At 36.9% G+C, this 13,161-nt stretch overlaps 1 protein-coding gene across 6 annotated transcripts in view; it reads left to right on the top strand.

The window, feature by feature from the left end:
* Positions 1-13,161, top strand: part of CSMD3 (CUB and Sushi multiple domains 3) — a 1,548,521-nt gene that overhangs the window by 921,769 nt on the left and 613,591 nt on the right. For all 6 annotated transcript variants that reach the window (XM_075582415.1, XM_075582410.1, XM_075582412.1 and 3 more), the window contains 2 exons: positions 4,433-4,759; positions 12,647-12,841. In XM_075582415.1, coding sequence (XP_075438530.1) covers positions 4,433-4,759; positions 12,647-12,841 — 522 coding nt within the window. The remainder of the gene's footprint in view (positions 1-4,432; positions 4,760-12,646; positions 12,842-13,161) is intronic.

Consider the following 13,161-nt stretch of genomic DNA (forward strand, 5'->3'; position numbering starts at 1 on the left):
CGTGAGCTTCCTGTTACCCCGGGAGTCGGAGGGCCACCGCTTCTAATGGTAAGTAATATATTCAATGTTTGTAAATGTCTCTTTTTACAGGTTTAATCTTTGGATGTGTTTTTTGATTTTTGGGGGAGGCACATTGACTGATAATATATTAATCTGTACCTCTTTAGGGTACAGATTAATACATTATTATGACAATATTTGGGGGGCATTTCTCGCTTGTTATTGCTGTTGCTTTTTTTCATTGCAGTTTATTATGTGGATGTGATTGTTTGCTTGTTCATGCTTAATGTAATAAAAGGTTTGTGATTGGTGTTCGCTTGTACTTTATGTTATATTATGTTAGCTAATGTGTTTTATGGTTACTTCAGAAATTGTTTTAATTTATTTCTTTGAGTTTTAATGGTTACATTCATTAATGTTGGAGTAATTCATTGTTTGGATTGGTTAGTGTTACTATTCATTTTGAATTGGTTTAGGAATTAATTGGTTTGATTGGGTAATGGTTGAATTAATTCATTGTTGATGTTGTAATTGCTTCTATTGATTGGATTAGCTGGCTACTGTTTTTATTTAGTGAAGTGTGTTTTTTTGGAGTTTAGTTACGTTTTATTATTATGTGTCTTGTGTATTAATGTATTGTCATTAGGGTGCCCATTGAGTGTTATAGAGGCTTATCATGCCCATATTATTATTATATGGGTATGATGTACCACTATACTACTCAATGGGTATAGGGTGGGTATAGTCAGTCAAGGTGGGTGCTTAGGCCTACTGGGTTGGTATCTGGTCAGGGTGGGTTAACCCCTTAATGACTAAAGCAGTTAGTAACCGCTAAGGTGATTAAGGGTTTAGGGGCCATTAGAATGTTTTTATTATGTATATATGCTTTCTTGCTATGGGGGACAGAGGGACCTGCTATTGTGGTAAGTATAACTGTATTTATTTACTTTATTTTTGTATGCTAATGCAGTGACTAATAATGGGCAAATAATCTATTATCCATATCTGGATAATAGTTATTTTGCCCATTACTGTACTGTATGGGTTTGGGCGGAGGGGGGGGGGGCGAGTATTGATGTTTATTAAAATATTTATTGATATATATTTCTTTAAAAGTGTAGATGTGCAGGGGGTCTCCGGAGCTGAACCACATTGGTTTCAGGTCCAGGGACCCCCTGCTTCCCGAGATACAGGCCCCTTTTTGGGGTGCCGGTATCCCTCTGCATTGAAATGTCCAGCGTCACGTGACCGGGACATTTCCTTGCATAGGAGATACTGGCACCCCATAAAGGTGCCTGTATCTCGGGAAGCAGGGGGTCCCCGGACATAAAACCAACGTGGTTCAGCTCCGGAGACCCCCTGCACCTCTACACTATTAAAGAAATGTATATTTAAATAAATAATTTTCGGGCGACATTTCCGCTGTGAGAGGCGACTCTCTCAGAGCCGCTCTCTCTGCAGCAGAAATGAATCGCCGGTTCAGGCCTTTTCAGAGGCTCGATGCTGTCGGTTGCAGCAACTCGCCCGTTTTGGGCAATTTGCTATCACTGGTAATCGAGCCTTTCTGAATACCGTGATAGCAACACCCAAATAAACGGCATTTTACATTCCCTGGCGATTTTTTTTATCAACCCTCTCTGAATAAGGCCCTTAATCTCTACAAATATATGGGTATTGTAGTATGACTTGTGGCACTCAATCAATAATTTACCCATACAGTATTTGATTGACTAAATTTGACGTTGGCTTGATGAATGGAAATTTGTGTAGAAAATGTAATTTGGAATGCAGCAATTTCACAGACCACAGACACATTTTTATTCCTGTAAAATTGACTAACCCCTGATTAATAGCAAAATAAAACTATTTCTTTAAAGTACTGTCAAAATACACCCTCTCCCAGACATGCCCATGTCAAAATATCATGTATAGGGATAATTTAGGTAGTCGCTTTTTGTTGGAGAGCTCAATGTCCCCCAGCATTGTACATGTCTTCTTGTCTACTCCCATTACATATATATGTATTTTTTGTCTTGATGTCTTATTGTTTTTACTTTTGAGACACAACACATCGTATGCCCAGAATGCCTTTATTCAAACCAGTAGCGATTGTAGTTAAAATAGTTTTTAATCAAAATAGACAAAATGATGGTTTGCACGGTGTGTGACATGGCTCACCGAGAGAAACATTGAACAGCCTAATCAAATCTTAACTGCAAAACTATTTTTATGAGAAGGATTTGATAGGTGTGGTCACATTACCATATAGTATATCCACACGGAACCAACAGTAATTCAAAATTGAAATGTTGTTTTAGAACATTGTACATATTTTTAGGATGCAACCAGTAAAAGGGTAAATATATCTGTGCATTCAACATTGTTTACTCATTTATTTTTCAAACTCTTTCAATCATGTTTACTATAAACGTGCAGCAAAGTAGGATTCAATAGTAATTAGTTAAAAATAATATAAAAATACGTTTAATTCAGGCAAAAGCTGGCAGGTTGGTTGGAAATGCTAATGAATACGCCGTTGCTCATTTCTACCTACTCTCATTGACATTTTTCCAAATAATAAATCAGGAGCATGTGGTGATGAATGCTAATTGTAATATGCAAGGGTATAGAGTAATGCAGAAGTCTCCTACGTTGCCTGTACAAAAAAATGCAGTTTGTTTCTAACAATAAGTGATTATATTCTATACATATATCCAAATGTAGGTAAGAACATACTGAAGGGTTAATTAGACAGCCCACACATTTTCCTAAAGAACAAACAAAAACTGTTATTATAACCAGTATATAGATTTAATGATATCAATTATATTATGCTTTATATTGTGCATTGTAAGTGATTGATGTGTGTAAGTGCATGTGTATGTGTGTGTATATATACACACACACACACACACATACACATGCACATACACACGTCAATCACTTACAATGCACAATATAAAGCATACAATAATATATAAAAAATGTGTGTGTGTGTATGTGTCTATTCATATATAAACAAATCTGGGAAAGGAAAAAAGTATATACAGTACATATATATATATATATATATATATATATATATATATATATATATATATATATATATATATATATATATACACACACTGTATACTGACTGTTACAGTAACTGTCCATACAATATTTCACTAGGAGGGTGCACTTTCTTTTTCTTTTTTCCTTTCCCAGATTCATGCAGGGAGTGGTTTACCCCTCGAATAAAGCAGCCCAAATCACCAAAGGAATATTGTGGTTTTTATTTTTTGTTGACATTTGTGTCATTTTATCTTTTAGCCATATTCGTTCATCTTTAATTGTTCCCATTTAGAACTGTGGTCTTAATGTTACATATTGGGACTGTGTGTGTGTGTGTGTGTGTGTGTGTGTGTGTGTGTGTGTGTGTGTGTGTGTGTGTGTGTGTGTGTGTGTGTGTGTGTGTGTGTGTGTGTGTGTGTGTGTGTGTGTGTATGTATGTATATATATAAATATATATATATATATATATATATATATATATATATATATATATATATATACTGTATTCTGTATATTGACAGTTACAGTAGCTGTCCATACAATATTTCACTAGGAGGGTGCACTTTCTTTTTCTTTTATATATATATATATATATATATATATATATAATCAAAAAATAAATAGATGATACCGTTCTGTGGCTAACGAAATGCTTTTATTTGTGCGAGCTTTCGAGATACACTGATGTTCTTCCGGCGATGTTACAATGCCATTGTAACATTGTAACATCGCCGGAAGAAGAGATCAGTGTATCTCGAAAGCTCGCACAAATAAAAGCATTTCGTTAGCCACAGAACGGTATCATCTATTTATTTTTTGATTATTGAAGCTCGGCTAACACGGTACTGATACCTCTACATGTATATATATATATATATATATATATATATATATTTTTTTATATATATATATATATATATATATATATATATATATATATATATATATATACTGTGTTCATAAAAAACAGAACACCTTTTATTTTTCATCATATCTTGCAGAAAAATCAATCTATTTTTAAGAACATTTGAGCAATTATTGCTCTGTTACAGTAGATTATTATAGTGTAATAAATATTCTTTGTAATTGGTGACAGCATGATGACCTAATCAAGTGCATAGTGACAAAATGTTGTTTAGCGAAGACGATAAGCACATTTTAAAATGCTTGAGAATGCAAGAATTATGGTCTAAAATGCTTCCATAAAATTTACAGATGACAATTATCATTTTAATTTGAATAAAGTCCAACAATTATTCCCACATGTACTGTATGAGCAGCTATTTTTATGTGCATTTTTATAACCAATGTGGAAAACCTCAATGAAATGTGTTCGCTTTATAATCTCTTCTTTGTTTTTTTTTTCTTTTTGCAGTTCCTTGTCTATCTAATTTCACTGCACCAATGGGAACAGTTCTTTCGCCCGACTATCCAGAGGGATATGGTAATAGTTTAAACTGCATCTGGACAATCATATCAGATCCGGGGAGTCGAATTCACCTCTCATTTAATGATTTTGATTTAGAAACTCAGTTTGATTTTCTTGCAATTAAAGATGGCGATTCAATAGATGCCCCGATACTGGGAACTTTCACTGGGGCTGAGGTTCCGTCTCATCTCACCAGCAATAGTCATATAATACGACTAGAATTTCAAGCAGATCACTCAATGTCTGGACGTGGATTTAACATCACATATAGCAGTAAGTATGTTATTAAAAATGGTGTATCTCATAAAATACACGTTTAGCACTGTGAAAGCTTAATGCATAGCCGTAATGTATGAATATTTCTATTAGGGTAACTTATGACTATTAATGTACCATAGTCTTTTGTCAAAAGACTTGTCAATGATGATTACATTCAAACATTAAATACAGTTTCAAAATACTGTATCTAAAGAATATACTGCTGCGGCACAGCTTAGTCTTACAAAAGACGGGAGCTGGCCGGGCACGTGACAGGCATGTTGTTAAAAGTTGCATGCGCGCTCCCCGCACGTTGCCCGGTCTATCCCGCGCCGCAATGGAAAAGCGCTATGGCGCTTTCTATTGAAAGCGCCCGAGGCGCTGGAAAGCGGCCACGAACCTTTCCGGTTCGTGGCGGGGTACTGCCGCGCGGCGCCCGCGGTTTATTTTAACCGCGGTGACGGGCGTGTTAGAATTAACAGTGTCGCCACTGTAAATGTGACTGTAATCATGTAAAATGTTTTTTGAGGACAACATCTCCTTGCTAATCTTACCGTGGGAATGTGGGCTGACCCCACCTTGACATTTCCCGCATTTGTTGTAGATTTACTTTGATACAATTTGATCGTAAAAAAAATAAAGCCCATTAAAACATCAACTGTTTGTATAGCTAGAAAAGATTCCCATTGTGTTCCGTTTTTAAGAGCATCGCATGCTATAAGGGTCAAAAACAATATATGGGGAAAAAAATGTTCATGTCTATTTTTTACCTTCGGGCTTCTTTATACTTTCAGGCATTTATGAAATTGATGGTAGAATGTTTTAATGTCATCTAAGAGAAAACATTCAAATGATATGTCTGCTCCTATTGCTGTTGTTAAATGAGTAACTGTATCTGCCAAGACAAAGATCATGCAATTAATAACAATATACCTTTAGTGTCTTTTCAAAGAGACACTAGTGGAGAAGCTGTCACTAATAAGTTCTCAAAATTTAATTATGTAGCATTAACACTAAATTGCCTGTGACATATGTCACTGCAGTGTGGCATATAAAACTGCTGTTTTGCTAGTAGGGTTTTTCTTTTAGAATGTAAGATTTTCGTATTTGACTGAAGTTTACATAACATGCATGACTTACATTTGTGCCCAGTTCCAACTTCCATGCTGAAACAATTTAATGGGGGTCATGTGGTGCATGCAGTTAATTATATTTAAAAAAATCTGGCATTCGACACAATACACACAGAAACACTTTGCTTTTTGCCCAGTGTTCAAGTTTTTGCCAGATTTATTTTTAAGCAGTCCTACTTCAATATTTAAAACCAAATTATTGTAAGCTTAAAATTGCCCATCATTATGATTGTGGATGGTAATGTTTGATGGTTAAAAATCCAAACATCCCAAATTTCAGCGTTCATTCGGATGACGTCGAACTTTCAAACAAATATTTTGAATCCAAATTAAATATTGGTCACAACCCAAAAAAGGCTCATTCTCCGTTTTAAAAAAAAGTTTTTAAATACACTGGGCTGACTTTTGTGTTTGTGAATGGGAAACATGGGAATTTATGTGTGGAAATCAAAAGTATTATTCTTCCTAAAAGAAAAAAGAAAATGCTAAGTTTTAGGTTTGCAAATTAATGCACAAATGTTTGAATTATAAAAAAAAGTTTGCCCAAAAGTTTGAAACGAATTTCCTACTTATTTTTATCTTGTCTCATCATTTTACACCAATCAAGTTCCGGCCAAACAAAAATCCTAACACAAAACATTTTTAGAATCAAAACCAAAATACTAGTAAATGTGCCAACCCTAATGATACATTACAATTATTGCACAAATAAAACAATAATTATAATAATATAGCTCTACACATTAAATGTTTCTCCTATTCAATCATTATTAAATGAAAGCATTAATGCATATATTTACTAAGTGCACTATTTCATAAGACACTTTTTGGCACTGGACATCCCAATTTAACTGAAAGTATCTTATGAAATAGTAACACTTAATAAATGTAGGCATACAGCCAGTATATTCACCCAAATATACCTCTCCTCCACTGACCTCATTCCCTCTCTCTTGTCCTGTGTCACCAACTTTGTCTGTGCAATCTCCTTCCAAAACAGAACTAATACTTTCCCCCCTTCCATTGCCACCTCTACACCTAAACTCTCCCTCGCTGTCAATAACACCACAATCTCTTCAACAACACATGCCCGCTGTCTAGGGGTCATCTTTGACTCTGATCAATCTCCTCCATTGGGAGAAAAAGCAGCTCAATGAGTAAAGACACACTGGCACTGAGTTTGCATCAGAACCTGGTTCAATTCCCAGTGTCAGTCCTTGTGACCTTGGACAAGCCACCTTCTCCCTGTGCCTCAGGCACAAAAAACATAGATTGTAACCTCCATAGGGCAGGGACTTTGTCTGCAAAATGTCTCTGTACAGCACTATGTAAAACTAGCAGCGCTATACAAGAATAAACAATTATTATTATTTAATTATTCATTCTTCACATTCAGTCCCTCACTAAGTTCTGTTGTCTCCACCTCCAAAATATCACCAGGTTACAATCCTTTCTCACTCATGATGCCATTAAAAACCATAATTCACTCACTCTTCTTGCTTGCCTTGACCACTGCAACCTTCTCCTAGTTTGTTCTCCTTGCCCGTCTATCCAAAATCCAACCCCCCTAAAATGCTGCTGGCAGGCACATGTACCTCACTCACCACTCCACATCTGCTGCTCCACTATGCAAATGCCTACACTGGCTTCCCATATCCTTTAAAATATAATTTAAAACCCTGACACTGTGTAAAGCTCTAAATGATGCTATCCCCTTTTATATCTCAGCCCTCATCCCCAAATATATCCCTAAATACCCCCTATTTTCTTCCCCTTTCATCCACCTTTCCTCCTATTTTATAACTTCCTCTTCAAGACTTCTCCCATGCTGCCCCCTCTCCCTTGAATTCCCTACCACATAGTATCAGACTGTACCCCAACTTTCAGACATATAAAACTCCCTAAAAACTCACATTTTCAAAGAAGCCTATCTGGATGTAACATCCAACACCCCTCCAAACCCATAGGGACCAGCTGCACAGATGGACCGATCTCCTTGCTAACACCCCCTAACATCCACACCTTCAAACTTAATGGGATCAACTGTGCATGGATCATACTCCATCCCAAGATGTACTCCATCCACCTCCACATTGAGCTGCAGCTTTACCTTTTGTATCAACATTGTCCCTCATTCCCTCTACATTGTAAGCTCTCACTAACTGGCCCCTCATTACCTTTGTCTTGTATTTAATTTAATTATTTTTTCCAGCGATTTTGCAAATATCAGAGTTTAATAAATAAGCTTCTTTGCTCAACAACACATTTCTAAAAAGAACCACTGTGCTCCCCTTTTTCCAGATTTGTTGCCACATATTTGTTTTCTTTGTTCATTTTTCTTTGCCTTAAATATCATGATATTTAATTTAGATTTTGGTTACAGCTTAGCTGTTTGCCCCTTGTCTTGATGACTTTCTACAAAATAGAAAACAAGCTTTGTTTTGAATTTAGAGGTTCAGGAAATACTGTTACATGGTGCTTGTTTGTACTGAACTACTGACTTCAAAATTGCTTACCATCTAAAAGGGATGTCAGTATAATTTTCATCAGTGTGAAAAAAGCATCGTAAAACTACAGAATCACTCCTTATAATGTTCCATTATGTGAGCTGATTGGGAATATATCTGATGAAATAATCTAGATCAAATGAAAGTGAAAACATTTGCACTACTCAAATGTGAGTTGTTACTAGCACAACCTGAATTGATTTAAAACCAATGTGACACAAAGAAAGCTTTGCTTATTTCTGGACAAATTGAGTTTGCCATGACAGAAGTTAAATATATTGCTCAAGGCATTGCAGACTTTATTGGAGCCTTTCATTCACTAATAATTCTTTACTAAAGACTTGTATAGTACCAGGCATGAGTTTGGAAAATGATGCTGTGATGAGGTATATGGACTCTACATACACTGAGGAATTTAACTGTGAACATGACTGAGAACAATATTGAAAACAGTTTTTTTTTATAGGTATTTAAAGTGCTACTACTTTAAATACCTTATTACAGCGGTGCGCAAACTTCCCACGCCTGCGCCCCCCTACCTGCTCTCTCCTCGGTCGTGCCACCCTCGTGTCTACTGATGTGTCAAATGACACTGCGGGGTCATGTGACGTCATGTCACGTGACCCGCGGCGTCATTTGACGCATGTCACGCCACATGGCCCCGCGGCCTCATTTGACACCGCGTTGCCATGGCAATGCGTCATGCAGCCAGCTGAAACAAGGTAAGTGGAGTCTTGCAGGGGTCTTACGTGATCCCCCGGCATTAAATTAAATGCCTGGGGGAATAGCGCAGGGCCTCTGCAACCGCCCGCGCGCCCCCCAGAAGAATCTCCTGCCCCCCCTCCCAGTTTGCGCAACGCTGCCTTATTATATTCTCTTTAAAAACTATTCTGAAATGTGTGCCTTATAATTAGAGTTCCAATACTTTATAAAGAGGAGCAATCTGAAGCAACAGTAACCGTTCTGGCTAACAATCTGTGCCAAATGTATGAAAAAATACTTAAAAGTTTCCAGTAGTACATATAAAAAAAAAGTATTGCTGCACTCTATATTAAATGTGCATCATCAAGCCTATTTGGGTAGGTTTTGTATTTCCCTGTTTGTCACTAAATATAGCTACATTTATACATATATAATACAGAGTGCAGCAATTATTTTTGTATGAACTTCTGTATTACGATTCACCAACAGTTCGGTGAGCGGGGGGAATTCCTGATTGCCGGCACATGAACATTTTTCATTTTATTTCCAGGGACTTATGTAACCTGGAGCAAAAATAAAAACCTGCAATGTGTCATTGATACATACAAGCCCATTTTTAGTAAATTATTTATAAAATGTTTTACCAGGAAGTAATACATTGAGAGTTACCTCTCATTTTCAAGTATGTCTTGGGCATAGAGCTAAGATGACAAATTGTTTTGTATTGTATGTCTTTATTTATATAGCGCCATTAATGTACATAGCGCTTCATAGTAGTAATACATGTGGTAATCAAATAAATAACATATTTATAACAGATAATATAAATAACAGGTCATGGGAATAAGTGCTACAGGCATAAAAGTAACATTAAGGAAGATGAGTCCCTGCTCTGAGGAGCTTACAGTCTAATTGGTAGGTAGGGAAAACGCACAGAGACAGTAGGAGGGAATTCTGGTAAGTGCGTCTGCAGGGGGCCAAGCTTTATGTAACATTTGTCCCATATTATCCACAGTGCTATTCATACGCTTCTTTAAGCAAGTGTGTCTTAAGGTGGGTCTTAAAGGTGGATAGAGAGGGTGCTAGTCGGGTACTGAGGGGAAGGGCATTCCAGAGGTGTGGGGCAGTCAGTGAAAAAGGTTTAAGGCTTTAGATACAAAGGGGGTAGAAAGAAGACATCCTTGAGAAGAATACAAGAGTCTGGAGGTGCATAACGAGAAATTAAGGCTGAGATGGAAGGAGGGGCAGAAGAGTATACAGCTTTAAAAGTGAAGAGAAGAATGGAGTGTGAGATGCGGGATTTGATTGGAAGCCAGGAGGGGATTTCATGAGGGGAGATGGTGAGACAGATCTATTTATTATTTATTTATTTATTTATAAAATATTTTACCAGGAAGTAATACATTGAGAGTTACCCCTCGTTTTCAAGTATGTCCTGGGCACAGAGTAAAACAAATAATACATGGTTACAAGTACAGTTACATAAATGAACAGGGTATACATTATATACAAGACATTGCGTGCACAGTTATAGAAAATATATATTATGAGCGTATGAAACAGTTACAGACCAGGTTAAAATGTGAGACAGCCTTAGATTTGAAAGAACTTAAACTGGTGGTGGATGTGAGAGTCTCTGGTAGGTTGTTCCAGTTTTGGGGTGCACGGTAGGAGAAGGAGGAACGTCCGGATACTTTGTTGAGCCTTGGGACCATGAACAGTCTTTTGGAGTCTGATCTCAGGTGATAAGTGCTGCAAGTGGTAGGGGTGAGGAGCTTGTTCAGGTAGTTGGGTAGCTTGCCCATGAAGAATTTAAAGGCAAGACAGGAAAGGTGAACTAGACTCTAGTGTTGACCAATCTAGTTCTTTTAGCATTTCGCAGTGATGTGTTATATACAGTGTTCGACAAACCTACACATTTGCTTGCCCCGGGCAAGTGGATTTAACCCCCGGGCGAGTAAATATTGGCCCAAGCAGCACACGTTTGGTACTAGGTGGCGAGTAGATTTTTTGTGTGGCGAGTAGATTTTTTGGTGATTTGTCAACCACTGGTTATATATATATATAGTTGCATCTAGGAAAGAGTAGAGTGATTCTGGCAGCAGCGTTTAGGATAGATTGTAGGGGAGACAGGTGAGAGGCAGGAAGTTGGACAGCAGCAGGTTACAGTAAACAAGACGGGAGAGAATCAGGGCCTGAGTCAGAGTTTTAGCAGTCGAGCAACAGAGGAAAGGGTGTATAATAATACAAATAATACAAATAATGCATGGTTACAAATACAGTTACATAAGTGAACAGGTAATACATTATTTTCAAGACATAGCATGCACAGTTAGAGATAATATATATTATAGGCGTATGTAACAGTAACAGACCAGATTAAAATGTGAGACAGCTTTAGTTTTGAAAGAACTTAGACTGGTGGTGGCTGTGAGAGTCTCTGGTAGATTGTTCCAGTTTTTGGGTGCACAGTAAGAGAAGGAGGAGCGGCCGGATACTTTGCTGAACCTTGGGACCATGAACTGTCTTTTGGAGTCAGATCTCAGATGATAAGTGCTGCGTGTGTTAGGGGTGAGGAGCTTGTTCCGATAGACAGGTAGCTTGCCCAGAAAGTATTTGAAGGCAAGACTCAAGTGATGCCCAATCTAGTTCTTTGGGCATTTCACAGTGATGTGTGTTGTTGTTGCATTGGAGAACAAAACAGCGTATTGAATTGTTGAGGGTATTAACTTTGCTAAGGTGGGTTTGGGGTGCCGAGCCGTATACTATGTCTCCATAGTCGATAATTGGCATTAGCATCTGCTATGTGATACGCTTTCTGACCAGCAGACTTAGGGAGGATTTGTTCCTATTAAGAGGTCCTTATGGTACTATTATGTATTGATTTGTTGATGTACATTAAACATGGTATTACTTACCTTTATTGAGCTACTTTGTGGTTCTGAGTTAGTCTCATCCCTGTATACACTATTTTGGGAGGACATGATAACACCATTACGTAGTATTTGAAGTTTATTCAGCAGTCACGTGCTATAACTTTTCCTGATTTTATCAACATTGCAGTTGTATGTATGTGTTCAGACAGGTCTATATGTTCCAATACATTTCTCTGGACTTTTTATTTTGATCTTACACCACTGTTTGTCACGTTTGTGTATTTGGATGCCATTTATTTGATAATATTTTTGAATTTAAGATTATTTTAATTGAACTAATTTACACATACCGTGGTGCACCGCATAGGGAACCTTTCTCTCTCAAGTACCCCGGTGTAATTTTCTTGGATTTAAATGTAGATCAGAAAGAATAAAACATGCTTGGTAAGGTACTTTTCCTTTGTAAGTTATACTTGAAAAAATGCAACCTTTTCTGTAACATCCAGACGTTTCTTCAGAAATTGAATCAATTTGCCTGTGATGAAACACCCTTTGCCATATAGAGTTGACTAGTAGTTTGAATCCTATTGAAAATAATCATTTTTTACAGTTTTATCTGGTTTATCTTTGTACAATATAAGAATTACTGCTATTGTATTATCATTTGTTTTTGCTTTTTTTTAGCATTTGGACATAATGAGTGTCCTGACCCTGGAATACCAATAAATGCTCGACGCTTTGGTGACAACTTTCAGTTGGGAAGTTCAGTTTCTGTTGTTTGTGAAGATGGATTTATCAAAACCCAAGGCACTGAAACAATCACCTGTATCTTAATGGATGGAAAAGTCATGTGGAGTGGACTGATTCCTAAATGTGAAGGTACAGTATGTGAGCTTCCCTAGGTTTCAATATTATGGAATATTTTCATTTTTGATATTAAATTATTCAATAAGTAATATCTCACATTACTGTTGACACCATTATAACAGAACAAATCCTGTTTATTACAATACACTGAAGACCAACATGTAATTCTCTTTATCATCTTATTGGATCTTTTTGCTAGTTATTGTACAGATACATAGTTACATAGTAGATGATGAGGTTGAAAAAAGACATAGGTCCATCAAGTTCAACCTACAGTATGCTAAATTTTGACAACAGATACTTTATCCTATATCTATACTTACTTATTGACA

The sequence above is a fragment of the Ascaphus truei genome, chromosome 2 (assembly GCF_040206685.1).
Source record: "Ascaphus truei isolate aAscTru1 chromosome 2, aAscTru1.hap1, whole genome shotgun sequence".
Classification (NCBI taxonomy): Eukaryota; Metazoa; Chordata; class Amphibia; order Anura; family Ascaphidae; genus Ascaphus; species Ascaphus truei.